The sequence below is a fragment of the Somniosus microcephalus genome, chromosome 11 (genome assembly GCF_052327205.1).
Source record: "Somniosus microcephalus isolate GS21.2 chromosome 11, FLI_Smic_1.0, whole genome shotgun sequence".
Classification (NCBI taxonomy): Eukaryota; Metazoa; Chordata; class Chondrichthyes; order Squaliformes; family Somniosidae; genus Somniosus; species Somniosus microcephalus.
The window spans coordinates 24556639-24575446 of NC_140997.1; the positions used below are offsets into that span (position 1 = coordinate 24556639).

The 18808-nt window shown below is 43.3% G+C and overlaps 1 protein-coding gene across 1 annotated transcript; it reads right to left on the reverse strand.

The window, feature by feature from the left end:
• Positions 1 to 3362: 3362 nt before the first annotated feature.
• On the reverse strand, positions 3363 to 15403 carry bud31 (BUD31 spliceosome associated protein). The gene is made up of 4 exons (XM_086000366.1): positions 14986 to 15403; positions 10048 to 10170; positions 5515 to 5681; positions 3363 to 3979 (listed from the first exon to the last, which is right to left on the reverse strand). Exons 1-4 carry the CDS (start codon positions 15077 to 15079, stop codon positions 3929 to 3931), a joined length of 435 nt encoding a protein of 144 aa, XP_085856492.1. The 5' UTR covers positions 15080 to 15403; the 3' UTR covers positions 3363 to 3928.
• Between the last annotated feature and the right edge of the window lie 3405 nt (positions 15404 to 18808).

Below are 18808 nucleotides of genomic sequence, written 5' to 3' on the forward strand. Positions count from 1 at the left end.
CAAGTCATCTGTCAGGAATATCTTGGCTTTTTTTCCCTCTATGGCCCATATGGATGTATACCATGGAAACTTTTAAAGTTTAAACCCCTTTCCAGCCCCACAAAATTTAACCAGGTCAAAGCAGTAAGGAACAGAAGCACAAAGGACTGAGTTTTCTGAAATTTGATCTCTGGATTATTCCTAGTTCTAGTGAGTATAGGAGCAGTAAGATAAGACAGGCTAACTTGTGACTGGAGAAATGGTAGAGGGAGGGCTTTAGATTCCTGGGGTATTGAGACCTGTATAAAATGGACAGGTTGTACCTCCACAGGGCTGGGACCAATGTCCTCGCAAGGAGGTTAACTCGTGCTGTGAAAGAGGGTTTAAACTAATTTGGCCAGGGGAGGGGCACCAGGATAAAGCATTCGAGAGGAGCAACAAAGGTGCACAGAGGACTGGGAGAGACAAACAGCATCAGAATAAAGAGTAGTTCAGAAATAGGAGGGAGCCAACCTGGGGAAAATGCAAGTTCAGGCTAAGATGGATTCGGAGCGCATGTGCGTAAATGCACGGAGCGTGGTAAAGAAGGTTGGTGAGCTGCAGACACAAGTAGCCTCATGGGATTATGATATAGTGCCAATAACGGAGACCTGGCTCAAACAAGGGAGGAATGGGCACTTAATATTGCTGGCTAGTGTATTCGGGAAAGATAGGGAAGGAAAAAAGGTGAGCGGGGGGGTTGCAGTATTGATCAAAAATACTGTTACAGCACTAGAAAGGGCTGACGTACTTGAGGGTTCAAAGGCAGAATCTATTTGGTTAGAATTGAGGAGCTATTACACTGCTGGGTGTATATTACAGGCCACCAAATAGTGGGTTAGAGAAAGAGGAGCAAATTGCAGAAAGATGCAAGAACTTTAGAGTACTGATAATGGGGGACTTCAATTATCCGAATATAGACTGGGATAGTAACAGTGTAACAGGCTAAGAGGGGGAGGAATTCCTGAACTGTGTACAAGACAACTTTCTTGATCTGTATGATTCCAGCCTAACAAGAAGGAAGCAGTGCTGGATCTAGTTCTGGGGAATGAAGTGGGGCAAATGGAGCATATTTCAGTGATGGGGAATATCTGGGATCACAATATCATTGGGTTTAGAGTAGTTATGGAAAAGGACAAGGATAAATCAAATGTGAAAATTGAATTGAAGAGAGATCTGGCCCAGGTGGATTGGAATCAAGGATTGGCAGGTATAAACAGTAAATGAGCAATGGGTGGCCTTCAAAGAGGAGCTAGTTTGGGTACAGACTAGACACATTCCCACTAGGGAGAAAGGATGGACATCCAAAGCTAGAGCTATCTGGATGACTCAAGTTAGAGAGATTAAAATGAAACAGAAAAAAGCTTGATAAATACCACGTTCATAATTCAATAGAGCCAAACTGAACATAAAGTACAGGGGAGATCTGAAAAAGGAAATACAGTATATGGGGCAGAGTATGAGAATAGATTGGTGGGTAACATAAAAGGGAACCCAAAAGTCTTTTACAAACATAATAATAAAATGGTAGTCAAGGGAAGGGTGGAGTCAATTGGGGACCAAAACAATCATCTTGTGGAAGCAGAAGACATGGCTGAGGTATTAAATGAGTACTTTGCATCGGTCTTCACTAAAGAGGATGCTGCCAATGTCACAGTAAAAGGAAGAGGTAGTAGAGAAATTGGATAGGATAAAAATAGGAGTTCAAAATACAAGTCACTAGGTACTTTAAGTGGAAAAATTTGCAGGGCGATGAGGAAAGAATAGGGGAGTGGGACTAATTGGATAGCTCTTTCAAAGAGCCGGCACAGGCACGACGTGCCGAATGGCCTCCTCCTGTGCTGCATCATTCTATGATTGCCAGATCTCGGAGACTGCAGTCTGGACATCCCTGATCTAGGGAGCACTGAACTTCCATTTCCAACATTCAAATGTTGCAAGGCCAAAACAATTGCCTTGACTTTCTGGTCTCTGTGTAAGACCAAAGCCTTCTCTTATCCACACATTGGAGCATAATTTAAAACTTTAAAGATCCGTGGTTATTGCCAACCTACTAACTTGGGTTTTCAGGTTTTCTTAGTGTAAAAAATGAGAGAACATCAGTGGGGTGGGAAATTTGAAGGTCAAAGAAAAAACACATTTTGAATATCACAAACTAAAAACAAGCAAGGGACTTAAAAAAGGTAGTCACGCTAAATAATAACATGCAATTATTTACAGTTCACAGACCCCTTTGAGGTGCTCACTATCAGACTGTCACTTAACCCCTAGATAGTGTGTTATGTTTAAATTAAATTTGAAGGACTTGCGTATATTTTCCAGCCACTTATCTTCCCTCAAAGGGTGGAATATTAAACATTGTTAGGAGATTATGCACAGGGGAACAGTAGTGATCGTGCTTTTAGCACACAGTGCCTTGGTGTGATCAGAGTCAGGCTTTGATTGATAACCTTAGTGTGGCAACTATGTCAGTACTCCGTTGCCCTTGCCCCATGCACACCTAGGAATGAACGACTGACATTTGCTGCAGTAGGAATATATACTCCTCACAACAGTGGCCCTTAAAACGGCATAGAATTCATTTATTTTCCTGCCAAAAATCAAGTCCAGGGACACACACACATCACATCAGTGACCATGCTGACATGATGGCTGCAATCTGCATGCATCTCTGGGCCTGATTTTTTGTAAGAAAGCACTGGGAAATGTTAGGGTTTCCCCTCAAATGTTTTTACCTCTACCACTTTTTAAAAAAGAAATCCAGGACTTAATTGGTGGATAAAACACAGTAAAAGCTGGTAAGATCCCTAAACATACTTTCCCTCAAAAGAAACCAAGCAGAAAGCGAAGGATATAGTGCTCAATAACCAGGGAAATTAATTCCAGGAGAAAATGTGCATGAAGTCCAAGGACGTTGTCCATGACGAATGATTGCCTAGTGCCCAGAATATGTAACTTGAAGCAATTGTCTCCCCACAAGATTAGATCCAGTACTCCATTAAAAGGGAAGGATAGTAGATCTTTCAGATGGTTTTATTACAAACCATCTAAGTCTATCCTTCCCTTTAATTGAGTACTAGATCTGAGAGTGAGATAATTCTTCTGCATAAAATGCACTAAATAGACTTTGGTCATGGAGAAATAAATAACTTAAGGGGAGCAGTGACCTACTGAGGTTAGTTTTAGGAGCCCCACACAGTAAAGGGTTTACTTGGCATTGCTGACAGTGCAGTCTATTTCAAGCAACAAGATACATTTCCATCTGAGCCCCAGAATTGATTTGGAAATTACAACTTTTAAATGTTCGCTTTTTGTAGGAAGCTCATATGAAACAAAATGCAGGGAAATGAACAAATAAACTTTATTTCACAGTAACCTTCAGTACAGATCAATAAGCAGTTACAAAAAGATTACTGAAATATGCAGATTCAGGACTATCAAGAGTAGTTATAGAATAGGATGGTCTTCCATTTTAGTTTATTATAGATGCAACTGGTTTGACAGAACTAACCACCCCAAAGTGACCGTGGTCATCTCTTAATGGCCGTCTGTGGGGCAAGTGATTTTACTGCCGCCAAACTTAAGTTACACGTGGTAAGTATAGTTGTCACATTGCACCAAGTCAAATTGCCCTACTTTTATACTTTTACAAGGTGCTTCAGAGTAGACATAGTTGCCATCCAGATCCAATCTATTTGTGATGTTGGTTACTTTATAAAGACTACAGTGTTAGCAGGTTTTGGTTTTACAACAAAGCTTTAATTCACTACTCATTCAAAAAAGCAAAGCTGGTTAGAAGAGCTACGGCATATACAGTACATCTTGTCCTAATTGTGGTCCATACTTTCTTGATTAAAAATGAAATTGATTATACATAAACTAAAACCCCCTTCATCCAAAAAAGGAACATTCAACCAGAGCAGCCTCTGCATCCACAATGTGTGCACTCAATAATCCTCCCCTGTGGAAAAAGAAAGAAATTAAATGATTATAAAGCAATCTCAAGCTGAATACTGGTGATCATAAGAATTCTGAACTGTTTACACATTCTGCTCTGGAGTTGACATCATCTGAAGATTGGGATCAGCTTCCACATGTATGCTAACAGCACCCAGCTTTACTGGCTCTGTTGTTAAACTGCTTGTCCAACACCCAGTCCTGGATGAGTTGCCATTTCATACAGTTAAATGTTGGAAAGACCAAAACTATTCTCTTCAGACCCCGTCACAAACGCCGTACCCTCGCCACTGATTCCACCCCCTTCCCCGGCCAATGTCTGAGATTGAAGCAGACTCTTCGCAACTTACGCATCCTATTTAAACGCCAAGCTGAACTCTCCCCCATATCCTCGCCATCATAAAGACTACCTACTTCCACCTCGGTTTCATCGCCCACCTCCACCACACCTGAACCCATCTGCTGCTGAAACTCATCCATGCCTTTGTTACCTTCAATCTAGACTATATCCTCTCAACTTCCAGAAACTTCAGCTCATATTCTATCCAACACCAAGTCCTGCTCAATCGCCACCCCTGTCCTTGCTGACCTACACTGGCTCCTGTTCCTCTAATGCTTCGAACTTAAAATCCTCATCCTTGTGTTTAAATCCCTCCATGCCCTTGCCCATTCCTATCTCTGTAACCTTCTCCAGCCCTACAACCCGCCAAGAACTCTGCGTTCCTCTGATCTTGTGTGCTTCCTCCACTCTCTCTGTCCCACCATTGCCAGCCATGCCTTCAGCCACCTAGGCCCTACACGCTTCGATTTCCTCCTTTAAGACCTTCTTTAAAGCTCACCTATCTGACCAAGGTTTTCGTCATTCCTCCCAATATCTTCTTTGGCTTGACGTCGTTCTTTCTCTGATTATGCTTCTGTGAAATGCCTTGGGACATTTTTCTACATTAAATGTGCTACATAAATGCAAGTGATCATATACTAGAATTATGGATATTTATCTTTTAAGCAAATCTAGTTGAAGTGAGGTCCACAGTACGACTTTCAAATAACAATTGTATTTCTGTCCCAGATTTATGACATAAATCGGAGTTAGCTAACTGTCCCCAGTGAACAATACGCCCTGTTTAAAAAGCGAGAGTGCATTCATGCAGTAAAATACTGGTGCGTTGGACCTGAAAGTTTATCTACTAATTAAGGGAATCGGCTTGGCGGCATCTAGTCTTGAATGTCAAGTTGTTGTAAGTGAAAGAACTTGCATTTATATGACATTTTCACAACCTCAAGACATCCCAAACCACTTCACAGCTAATTAATTATTTTTGAAGTGTAATTATTGTTTTGCAAGCAAATGAAAAACTTTTGGATCAAATATCTGGTCACAAACAAGTGAAAGTTTAAAAGGAGTTAGTATTATTTTACAGTGGACTATTTTAACAAACAGCTGTCAGACTAAGATTCCTCTTATGTTAACTGATGATTTCACTTGGGGAGTCTGAACAGTTTTACTGTAGAGAGACCTCAGTGTAAAGGGAGACTCACCACTTCAAGCTTGCTCTTGGGGACCCTGCAGATGCAGTTTGTTCCAAAGTTGGTGTCTCGGGTCTGGATGCAGCGGAGACAGCACAGGTTCTCGTAACCCTGCTTCTTCCACTTAGCAATGAGATTCTTGTCAGCATATCCTTCCCTTATGCAATAATCATACAGCTCTACAAAAACAAGATTGTGACGTTACTAAACTTGACACACACTTTATAAAAGAGCCCTCTTTGTGAAACACAGGAGGGATCACCTCATATTTATAAGCGCTTTAGAAAAATTAGACAAGTACAGCCATGCGCTGCAAATAGGTTTGCCAAAACATACATTCTGGGCATAGGTAGGAATAAATGTCAAGCCTATTACTCCCTCTTGCCAGGATGGAGCATTTAAACACCACTGTGCAACCTGGTCAAAAACTGAAACACTCTCCCCACTGCAACAAATACATGCAGGTCACACTCAAGAGATATCACACTGCCAGTGCTGGAATACAGGCAGAGGGCAAACATTCATCAGGTTCCTGTCTGTGATGCTGGAACTTAATTTCAGTTACAATGCGCACAATTACAGGAACATTTGTTCCCTATAACATACATTAATTAATATGAAGGAAAAAACATCACCAATTCCAACACTAATGCACGAATAACAGACCTGGAGAGGCACGCATCTTAGCTGACTCGACATATTGAACATATTTGGAACCAGAAACAGGGCCACTGTAAGGGAGGCGTCTTCCAATAAAGGATTTAATTGGCAAAGAACAGCTCCCCAATCTTTCAAATAGGTGTAGAAAAAAATAATTTGTAACATACTTAAAATACAGCACAGTAGCCTAGAGGTTATGATATTAGCAAACCAGAGGGAATTTGTGGACTTGTGCCAGAGAAAGTTTCCAGATTGTTGTAAAAACACAACGGATTCATTATTCGAACAAGAGGAAGCCCAACCATCATCCCTTGACCTTTAACAGCACAACCAGAGTCCCCGATTATCAACACTCTGGCAGGGGGGGGGGGGGGTTCTTCATTGACCAGAAGCTTAACTGGACCAGTCAGAACACCATGACTACAACAGCAGGGCCTAGGCTGGGTAGTCTCCAATGAGCGGGTCACGTCCTGACCCCTCAAAGCCTTTCCACCACCTACAAAGCTCAAATCAGAAGTGCGATGGAACACTCACCACTTGCCTAGATGGATGTAGCAGCAATAACCATCAAAAAGCAGGTCAGAGCACTTTGCTTAAATCAATATCGCTGCTACTGCACTCAGTATCCACCCCCTCTACACCACTGCACTGTGGCTGCAGTATGTATAATCTACAAGATGCAATGCAGCAGCTCACCAAGGTTACCTCGACAGTACTTCCTTTTCCGATGACCTCTACTACCAAGAAGGACTAAAGTAGCAATGTCATGGGAGCACTTCCAAGTCACACACCATCTGACGTGAACATACATCACCGCTCCTTCATCATTACATAAGGAATAGCAGCAGGAATAGGCCACTTGGACCCTCGAGCCTGCTCCGCCATTCAATAAGATCATGGCTGATCTTGGGCTCAGAGCCACTTCCCAGCCCGCTCCCCATAACCCGTCACTCCCTTATCTTGCAAAAATTTGTCTATCTCCACTTTAAATGTATTTAATGACCCAGCCTCCACGGCTCTCTGGGGCAGAGAATTCCACAAATTTACGATCCTCGGAGAAGAAATTCCTCTTCATCTCAGTTCTAAAAGGGCGACCCTTTATTCTGAGACTGTGCCCCCGAGTTCTAGATTTTTCCACGAGGGGAAACATCCTCTCTGCATCTACCCTGTCGAGCCCCCTCAGTATCTGATATGTTTCGATAAGATCACCTCTCATTCTTCTAAATTCCAATGATTATAGGCCCAGCCTGCTCAACCTTTCCTCATAAGTCAAATCCCTCATCTCTGGAATTAACCGTGTGAATCGTCTCTGAACTGCCTCCAATGCAAATATATCCTTCCTTAAATAAGAAGACCAAAACTGTACGCAGTACTCAAGGTGTGGTTTCACCAATTCCCTGTACAGTTGTAGCAGGACTTCCCTGCTTTTATACTCCAACCCCCTTGAAATAAAGGCCAACATTCCATTTGCCTTTTTAATTACTTGCTGTACCTGCATGCTAACTTTGTGTTTCATGCACAAGGACCCCCAGGTCCCTCTGAACTGTAGCATTTTGTAATCTCTCTCCATTTAAAATCATAGTTTGCTTTTTTCTTTTTCCTGCCAAAGTGGATAACCTCGCACTTTCCCACATTATACTCCATCTGCCAAATGTTTGCCCACTCGCCTAGCCTGTCTATATCCCTTCGCAGATTCTTTGAGTCCTCTGCACAACTTGCTTTCCCACCCATCTTTATATCATCTGCAAACTTGGCTACATTACACTCGATCCCTTCATCCAAGTCATTAATGTAGATTGTAAATAGTTGGGGCCCCAGCACCGATCCTTGTGGCACCCCACTAGTTACCGTTTGCCAACCAGAAAATGACCCATTTATCCCAACAATCTGCTTTGTGTTAGTTAGTCTGTTAATATATTACCCCCAACTCCATGAGCTCTTATCTTGTGCAGTAACCTTTTATGTGGCACCTTATCGAATGCCTTCTGGAAATCCAAATACACATCCACTGGCTCACCCTTGTCCACCCTGCTTGTTACATCCTCAAAGAACTCCAGCAAATTTGTTAAACATGATTTCCCTTTCCTAAAACCATTACTGGCTCAAATTCCTGCAAATCCCTACTTTTTTCTTCATTCTTTTGATGCGGGAGTCACTGGAAAGACTAGAATTAATTTATTGCCCATCCCTAATTGCCCTTGAGAAGATGGTGATGAGCCGCCTTCTTGAACCGCTGCAGTCGCGTAGTGAAGCTACTCCCACAATACTGTTCGGTAGGAAGTTCCAGGATTTTGACTCAGCGACAATGAAGGAACGGATGATGTATGTCCAAGTTAGTGTGCTGTGCGACTCGGAGGAGATAAGTGTTCCCATGCATCTGCTGCCCAGATTCTTCTGGGTGGTGGAGGTCGTGGGTTTGGGAGGTGTTGACGAAGAAGCCTTGGCGAGTTGCTGCAGTGGATCCTGTAGATAGTGCACACTGCAGCCACGGTACGCAGGATGTTTAGCCTGGTGCTGATCAAGATTGCATGGTCCTGGATGGTGTCGAGCTTCTTAAGTATTGCTGCAGCTACACCCATTCAAGCAAGTGCAGAGTATTCCATCATACTCCTGACTTGTGCCTTGTAGATGGAGGAAAGGCTTTGGGAAGTCAGGTGAGCCACTCGCCGCAGAATAACCATTGTGGGTGCAGCATCACCACAAGGACTGCAGAAGTTGAAGGCGAAGGCCTATCACCACCTTCTCAGGGCAACAAGTGATGGACAATAAATGTAGCCTTGCCCACATCCCAAGAATTGTTTCTAAAATGCCAAGATGTAAATGGCAAGTTTAAGAACAGGCGCAGGAAGTACATACTTGGGCTGGAATGGGTTACCAGCAAGGGTGGGTGAGCCATGCTTGGTGGACTCTTAAACAGCAAGATGCTGTAATTAGAAGATTGTAGGGTTGGTATTCTGCAATGGGTCACAACGTTTTTGCATTCAAAAGTATCTTGTAATGTATTCTGTATTGGGCACATTTTAAAATTTTACTTTGTAGTAATCAAATAATAAACCTAATACAAAAAGAAAATACTGCAGATGCTGGAAATCTGAAATAAAAACAGAAAATGCTGGAGATACTCAGCAGGTCAGGCAGCATCTGTGAAGAGAGAAACAGAGTTAACGTTTCAGGTCGATGACCTTTCGTCAGACGAAAGGTCATCGACCTGAAACGTTAACTCTGTTTCTCACAGATGCTGCCTGACCTGCTGAGTATCTCCAGCATTTTCTGTTTTTATTATATAAAATAATAAACCTAGATTGACAAAATCAGTAAATGCACTGAAACAATACTGAAACTCTCAATGGAAGCTAAACATTTATAATGCTGAAAAGGCTTCCATGGTGGGGGCAAAGATTATTCATCTCTGTTGAAAGAATGTTTGCTACAATAAATAAACTGCTAACAACATGCTAGAGAGAATTGGATTAATACTTGGAGAAAAATTGCAGGGATATGGGGAAAGAGCGGGACTAACTGGATTGTTCTTCGAAAGAGACGGCGCAGACTCAATGGGCCGAATGGCCTCCTTCTGTGCTGCACTATTCTATGATTCTAATATAGAAACTAATTTGAATACAGTAATCATAATCACTTAATATGTTATAAATATTCTACTAAATTGATTGAAGGAAAATCAATGAAGGTATGAAATAGACCCAACTGGGTAATTTTGTTTTGAAAGAGACACAAAAATGGTTTCCTTGTTTAACAGGCAGTAGTTCTTAGAGTTAACAGCAATATCCATTTAAGAACACCAAAACTATATACTAACACAGTTAGGGAACATCGTAATACAATCAAATCCCAAAGAAACAGAGCTGTCATTTTTAACACTTATACCTCTGCTGATTGCCTTTCTCTTATAGAATAGGTCAAATATGTAACGTGTTCGCTGGTGGTGGAGTCTGAAGATGGGCCACAGTGATTCTACCTTCCTCTTCCCTTCATGAGGTTCTGTCTCCGCTACAAGAGAAAAAAAAACAAAGTTAAATTAGCAGAATCTCAAGTTACAAGACTGGATGTTTAGCACAGCCCTTGTTCCAAATAAATGCCTTGTGTTACATTGAACCTTTCTTTTGAGTACAGAGTCAGTACTCACTTTATATTGGGATCATACTAGTCAACAGGCAGACAGCATTTACCTAGAGAATATCAAACTGATTCCCAATATAAATGGAGAAAAAAAAACAATGATTATACTGTCTCCCAGCAGCATTGCTGGTCTCGGTGAATGGCCCACATGTAACCTCACATACTTGCTGACAGGAACCTGAGGGGCAAATGCCAGAGATTTCCCCTCAGATATCCTTCTATTGTGATCACGAGTTCCCTGTTTGCTGTGGCATAGCTATTTTCCACTGTGTTCCAGTGGTGGATGGATGAGCGAAAATTGGTAAAATTGACTTCCTGATCTGTATCTATCCAGTGATTAGACTGACAATCACATGGCTGATGTCAAGTTAGAATAGAATCGTTAAGGCACAGTAGGAGGCAATTCGGCCCATCGAGCCCGTGCCGGCTCTCTGCAAGAGCACTTCAGCTAGTCCCAATCACCCACCCCGCCTCTTTCTCCATAGCTCGGCAATTTTTTTTCCCCTTCAGGTACTTATCTAATTCCCTTTTGAAAGGCACGATTGAATCTGCCTCTACTGCCCTCTCAGGCAGTGCATTCCAGATCATAATCACTCGCTGCGTAAAAAAGATTTTCCTCATGTCGCCTTTGGATCTTCTGCCAATCACCTTGAATCTGTGTCCTCTGGTTCTCGACCAAAGGGAACAGTTTCTCTCTATCTACTGTCTTGACCCCTCATGATTTTGAACACCTATCAAATCTCCTCTCAACCTTCTCTGCTCTAAGGAGAACGACCCCAGCCGCTCCAGTCTATCCACGTAACTGAAGTTCCTCATCCCTGGGACCATTCTTGTAAATCTTTTCTGCACCCTCTCTAAAGCCTTCACATCCTTCCTAAAGTATGGTGCCCAGAATTGAACACAATACTCCAGTTGTGGCCGAACCAGTATTTTATAAAAATTCATCATAACCTCCTTGCTTTTGTACTCTATGCCTATTTATAAAGCCCAGGATCCCATATGCTTACACTGTCTGTATGTGAAGGAGGCCATTTTAGTACCTGCCTCGTTTTTAAATACGGAATATTTTTCTTCATAGTCCCCGTTTCCCCATTTTACACATGTAAACATGCTCAAGAGGGTAGGTGCTCTCAGCAACCTTCCAATGTTACTTTATTAGCTACAAGGCAGTGTTCCAGATATCTATGATCTCCCATTTCACCCAGCTGTACCTCTCCACCACCTCTCAACGCCAGCACTGCCATTGTTGTTAACATAGAAGATAGGAGCAGCAGTAGGCCATTTGACCGCTCGCGCCTGCTCCGCCATTTAATGAGATCATGGCTGATCATCCAAATTCAGTACCCTGTCCCTGCTTTCTCCCCATATCCCTTGATCCCTTGATCCCTTTAGCCTCAAGAAATATATCCAACTCCTTCTTCAATATATTTACTGAATTGGCCTCAACTGCCCTGTGTGGCAGAGAATTCCACAGGTTCACCACTCTTTGGGTGAAGAAATTCCACCTCATCTCAGTCCTAAATGGGTTACCCCTTATCCTTAGACTGTGACCCCTGGTTCTGGACTCCCCCGCCATCGGGAAAATCCTTCCTGCATCTAGTCTGTCTAGTCCTGTTAGAATTTTAAAAGTTTCAATGAGATCCCCTCTCATTCTTCTAAACTCCAGAGAATATAAGCCTAATCGACCCAATCTCTCCTCGTACATCATTCCTGCCATCCCAGGTATCAGTCTGGTGAATCTTCGCTGCACTCTCTCCATGGCAAGAACATCCTTCCTCAGATAAGGCGACCAAAACTGCACAGAATACTCAAGGTGTGGTCTCACCAAGGCCCTGTACAACTGCAGCAAGACATCCTTGCTCCTGTACTCAAATCCTCTCGCTTTGAAGGCCAACATACCATTTGCCTTCTTAACCGCCTGCTGCAACTGCATGCTTACCTTCAGCGACTGGTGCACAAGGACATGCAGGTCTCATTGCACTTCCCCTTTTCCCAATCTATTGCCGTTCAGATAATAATCTGTCTTCCTGTTTTTGCCACCGAAGTGGATAACCTCGCATTTATCCACATTATACTGCATTTGCCATGCATCGGCCCAATCACCCAACCTGTCCAAATCGTACTGGAGTTTCTCTGCATCCTCCTCACAGCACACACACCCACCCAGCTTTGTGTCGTCTGCAAACTTGGAGATATTACATCTAGTTCCCTCGTCTAGATCATTTATATATATTTTGTGAATAGCTGGGGTCCTAGGACCGATCCCTGCGGTACCCCACTAGTCACTGCCTGCCACTCGGAAAAAGACCCGTTTATTCCAACTCTTTGCTTCCTGTCTGCCAACCAGTTCTCTATCCAAGACAGTACCTTACCCCCAATCCCATGTGCTTTAACTTTACACGCTAATCTCTTATGCGGGACCTTATTGAAAGCCTTCTGAAAGTCCAAATACACCACGTCCGCTGGTTCTCCCTTATCTATTTTACCAGTTACATCCTCAAAATTCCAGTAGATTAGTCAAGCATGATTTACCTTTTGTAAATCCATGTTGATTTTGTCCGATCCTGTCACTGTTTTCCAAGTGCTCTGCTATTACATCTTTTATAATGCACTCTAGCATTTTCCCCACTACCGATATCAGGCTTACCGGTCTATAATTCCCCGTTTTCTCTCTACCACCTTTTTTGAATAGTGGGGTTACATTAGCTATCCTCCAATCCATGGGAACTGTTCCAGAGTCTATAGAATTTTGGAAGATGACCAGCAATGCATCTACTATTTCTAGGGCCACTTCCTTAAGTACCCTAGGATGTAGATTACCTGCCACTCCAGAGACTTGAGCACAAAAATCTAGGCTGACACTCCAGTGTAGTACTGAGGGAGTGCTGCACTGTCGGAGGTGCCGTCTTTTGGATGAGACGTTAAACCGAGGCCCCGTCTGCCCCCTCAGGTGGATGTAAAAGATCCCACGGCACTATTTCAAACAGGAGCAGGGGCGTTCTCCCCAGTGTCCTGGGCCAATATCTATCCCTCAATCAACAGAACAAAAACAGATTATCTAATCATTTTATGACACTGCTGTTTGTGAGCGCTTACTGTGCGCAAATTGGCTGCCACGTGACTACACTTCAAAAAGTACTTTGGGACGTCCAGTGGTTGTGAAAGACACTATATAAATGCAAGCACAAAAGCAAAATACTGCGGATGCTGGAAATCTGAAACAAAAACAGAAAATGCTGGAAATACTCAGCAGGTCAGGCAGCATCTGTGGAGAGAGAAACAGAGTTCACGTTTCAGGTCGATGACCCTTCGTCAGAACTGGAAAAAGGTCGCGATGTTCAGATTTTTAAGCAAATACACAGGCAGGGTAAGGGGGGAGGGGAGAACCAAAGGGAAGGTCTGTGATAGGGTGGAAAGCAGGGGTGGTTAAATGGCGAAAGGGATGATAGTACAAAGCAAAAGGAGATGCAACACCTGCCCTTTCACCTCCTCCCTTCCCACCGTCCAGAGCCCCAAACACCCCTTCCAGGTGAAACAGCGATTTACTTGTACTTCTTGCAATTTAGTATACTGTATTCGCTGCTCACGATGCGGTCTCCTCTACAGTGGGGAGACCAAACGCACATTGGGTGACCGCTATGCGGAACCCCTCCGTTCAGTCCGTAAGCGTGACCCCGAGCTGCCTGCCGCCTGTCACTTTAGCTCTCCGTTCCACTCCTACTCTCACTGCTCTGTCCTTGGCCTCGTACACTGTTCCAACAAAGCTTGAGGAACAGCACCTCATCTTTCAATTAGGCACATTACAGCCTTCAACATTGAGTTGAACAATTTCAGACCATAACCTCTGCTCCCTATTTTGTCACATGGCAACTGTTGATGATTCTGCCATTTACACCTCATCTAGACTCATCTTTTGTTTCTTTACTTGTCCCATTACCATCACCTTTTGCTTTGTACCATCATCCCTTTTGTCATTTAATCTCTCCTGCCTTCCACCCTATCACAGATCTTCCCTTTTGTTCCTTCCTCTCCTCCCCTCCCCCCTCTTGCCCTGCCCCGTGCACTTGCTTAAATATTTGTTATATCTTGAACTTTTTCCAGTTCTGACGGAAGCTCGCCGACCTGCGATGTTAACTCTGTTTCTTTCTCCACAGATGCTGCCTGACCCAGCTGAGTATTTCCAGCATTTTGATTTCAGATTCCCAAGTATTTGGGGAAATTCGTTTTTTTTTTAAATCTTGATTCTGTAATCATAGTAAAGGTACCGTAGAACACACAGTGATGGTATGAAGCTTTCACTCGTATTCCACTTCACCCAATTCTATAGCACCTTTCACGACCACCGGACGTCTCAAAGCGCTTTACAGCCAATGAAGTACTTTTGAAGCGTAGTCACTGTTGTAATGTGGGAAACGCAGCAGTCAATTTGCGCACAGCAAGCTCCCACAAACAGCAATGTGATAATGACCAGATAATCTGGTTTTTTTGTTATAGTTGGTCGAGGGATAAATATTGGCCCAGGGCACCTGGTGCAGCAAGAAATAAAGTTCACCAGATCTGACAGGTTAGCTTTTGTTTCTCTCTCTCTCTCTCTCCACAGATGCTGCCTTGGCCTGTAGTTTCTGGGGTTTTTTTTTGCAGGTCTTCCTTTGACCGATACCATGGCAACCCCGGGAATCCACTCACCCTCCCTCATCTTCTGATCCAGCTCGTCCAGGGTGGGTTCGATCAGCTCCCAGCCGTCGGGCGGCGGCTTGCGGCTCCGCTTCACTTTCGGCATCTTTTTCTTTTCTTCCAAAAAGAAATCACCGCCACATCCAGGTCCTTCTCTACCTCGCTGCCCTTGGCCAACTGCGTCACTGCCCGAGTCTGGCTTCCCCCCTCAACGGAACATCTACGGGAGACCAAACAAAGCTGGCCAAACTGTCTTCCTTCCTCCTCTTGCTGAACGAATCCCGATTAAAGATTGCGCACTGAAGTCGGCCTGATCTCGCCGGGTTTACTACGTAATGTTCGTGCTGTCGGCAATGTCAAAAATCAGACGCCATTTTTATAAAGATTAAACATCCAGCACACTGCGACCAATGATGTATTTTTTTTTAAATCATGACAGGCAAGTAATTTGGTCTGCTAGTTCGGGGGCCTTCCTGCGAGGGTGGGCCAGTATTGATGATGTCAGTGAAACGTCATCGACCTGAAAGGTTAACTCTGTATCTCTCTCCACGGATGTTGCCTGACCTGCTGAGTATCTTCAGCATTTTCTGTTTTTATTTCAGATTTTTAGCATCTGCAGTATTTTTTTTAATATTTGATGATGTCAGTGTTTGGGGATGGGGGTTGTTGTTGGTTAATTTTGGTGAAGTTCCTGTTGTCAGTGAATTGGGGAAATGTCAGCAGGAGGTAAGATTTTCCAGTAGGGCAGGAGTGTGAGTACCAATGTCAGTCTCCAGTAAAACTGCCCCGCACACAACCTCAGGATGTCCCAAAGCACTTCACAGCCAATGAAGTAGTTTTTGAAGTGCAGGCACTGTTGTAATGTAGAAAACGCGGCAGCCAATTTGCACACAGCAAGCTCCCACAAACAGCAATGTGATGATGACCAGATAATCTGTTTTAGTGATGTTGATTGAGGGATAAATTTTGGCCAGGACACCAGGGATAACTCCCCTGCTCTTCTTTGAAATAGTGCCGTCGGATCTTTTACATCCACCTGAGAGAGCAGACGGGTCCTCAGTTTAACGTCTCATCTGAGAGATGGCACCTCCGACAGTGCAGCACTCCCTCAGCACTGCACTGAAGTGTCAGCCTAGATTTTTGTGCTCAAGTCTCTGGAGTGGGACTCTGAACCCACAACCTTCTGACTCAGAGGCGAGAGTGCTACCAACTGAGCCACAGCTGATCAGTGCTATGGCAGGGGCAGAAACCTGATTGGAGAGATTCAAACAGGGAGTTGCGGGAAAGATGGGCATCAATTTGGGGGGCAACAACACGTTCAATGAGCTTTGGAGAGGAAAGGGAGGTTGGCGATCGAGCAGTAGTATGCAAGGACAGACGGGGGATCAAGGGTTGGGTTTTGAGGAGGGGTTGATGATGGCAGATTTGAAGGGGAGGGGGACAGTACCTCAGTGTGAGTGTACAGGTATTTATAGAGCTTCCCTCACTTTGTACGTACTTAAATAGAGAATATATATCCTAGAGCTTCTATCCCTTTTAAATAGTTTTACTAGAATCCTGAATTATTTTAATTGCTAATCTCCCACATCTTTCTCAGTCTGACAACATCTTGTTGTATCTCAGATAATAAAGCAGTCCATGCCTGCATGCAACAAGACCTGGACGACACTCAGGCTTGGGCTGATAAGTGGCAGGTAACATTTTGCCACACAAGTGCCTGATAATCTGTTTTAGTGATGTTTGCCAAACAGATTATTTTACCATGGAGGCTATCGCAATTAAGCCTAGCCCTGTCTCCATTTGATAGCTACACGCATGTATTTTTAGCAAGGGTGACTAGATAGAAATCAGCAACTGAGTTCCCTCTCCTTAGCTCAGGGACACTGGCTAATTATAGCACTTGCACTGAAACCGTTGTTGAAATTAGTTAACTTGCCACAAACCTATAGTCTTGAAGCAACAATAATGTGTTTACAAACCCTTGGGTTTAACAGAGGAAGCTTTTACAAACTCTATCTCTTATAGTTGAGTACTTGCTGTTTAATGCATTTCTTAAAGGAATAGCTTTTTGAGGGAGAAAAGGGAATTTAGTTGAACTATTTGCCACACACACATATCAGGCAAATTTTATTGAAGGAGTGCAAAATTAACAGCTCAGTCCTTAAAGGGTATGTATCATCATCAGGATCCCTTTAACAAAATTCTATTCAGAGACAAAAAAAAGGTGTTCTTAAGTTACCAATTTGTACATCAGCCTGAGTGGAGCAAATAAAATGAGTGCTCTTTTTTGCTGACTTCAAAATGGAATATGTTTGGTGGTGGTACAGATACACTAGAAATGGGAAAGAGAGGCACCAGCAGGCATTACATTCATTTCACTTGTCTGTTTTCAGAGATTTGAATTTGTTTTTTAAAAAGCCATTAGGCCTAACAAGCCCATCCCTTTTTTTCAGAGATAGAATCATAGAAGTTTACAGCACAGAAGGAGGCCATTTGCCCCATCGTGTCTCCTGGCTCTCTGCTGGAGTTGTACAAAACTAATACTACTGCCTGCTGTCTCCCCCTGTATTGCCTTGCATCTTCCTCTGCTTCAAACAGTTATTCCCTTCTCCCTTAAAAAAGACAATGGTGTCTGCCTCAACCACTCCTCGTGGCAAAGCATCTGATGCGCCAACAACTCTTTGCGATCAACAAAGCCATATGCTTCCCTGCTCACCGTATCTCTTTTCTCTTCTAAACTCATCCGGTTGTCTCTAGAACCCACTTATTCTGCCTCAGTGGGATTGTCTGAACATCTGTGCTTTACTGTTAAAATAATTGAGGGGTTTTTTTTAATTTGGAAAACCCAGGTAAAGGTTAGGAATTAAACTACCTGCTGTGCAGGATATCTACCCCGAGAGGTGCCGGGGGAAGGCCCTGAGAATCATTAAAGATGCGAACCACCCCAGCCACAACCTCTTCGCCCTGCTCCCGTCCGGTAAGAGATACCGAAGCATACGGTCTCGTACCAGCAGGTTTCGAAACAGCTTCTACCCCCAGGCCATAAGACTCATGAACGAATAATTTATTATTATTTGTTACTGTTGTTTTATTTATTATTACTGTATTTCTATTAGTATTTTTATCATTGCTATGCCATATTTATTCCAATGTTGGGAGGACTCGTAAAAATCAACATTTCATTGTGCAGTACACACGTCTGCCGCATATATGACAAATAATATTGAATTGAATTGAATTGAGTTAAAGGACCAAGGCCTGTAGTGCAGGACAAGGTTGAAAAGCGTAAGCGAGAGATGACAAACCAAGAAACGGTGATCAGGTGGCACCAAACTTGGGTTTTAAAAGCCTGTAAATTGTAAAAAGAATATGTACGTTCTAGAATAACGAGGGAAATAAGAGAGGAGCTAGCAGAGGCTCCGAATACAATCTTTCAAACATCCTGAGATATGGAAGTTGTGACAGAGGGCTCGAGGGTTGCCAGTGTTACATCTCTAATCAACCAGGGAGCTACAGATCAGTCTGTCTAACGTCGGTAGTGGCTGATCCCCTGGAGGCCATGATACAGGATAGAGCTATTACTCACTTAAAAAGACTTAGGCTAATTAAGGACAACCAGCCGTGTTTGACAAATGACATGGCGTTGAGAAAATAACGAGTATAGCGGTAAATTGGATGTTGTTTATCTGGATTTTTTAAAGGAATTTGAATAAGATGCTGCTTGTTGATGGAATAGGAACAAGAGTAGGTCATTTAGCCCCTCGAGCCTGTTCTGCCATTCAATGAGATCATGGCTGATCTGCGATCTAACTCCGTATACCCACTTTTGCCCCAT

Bases quoted from the DNA above. Each gene is read 5' to 3' on its own strand.
- bud31 (XM_086000366.1), bottom strand. From the start codon at position 15,079: ATGCCGAAAGTGAAGCGGAGCCGCAAGCCGCCGCCCGACGGCTGGGAG. The intron at 5,682-10,047 runs GTATAAGTGTTA...TTGTTTTTGTAG, and splicing joins GAGAAAGGCAATCAGCAGAG to AGCTGTATGATTATTGCATA. The intron at 3,980-5,514 runs GTGAGTCTCCCT...CTTTTTCCACAG, and splicing joins CCAAGAGCAAGCTTGAAGTG to GGGAGGATTATTGAGTGCAC.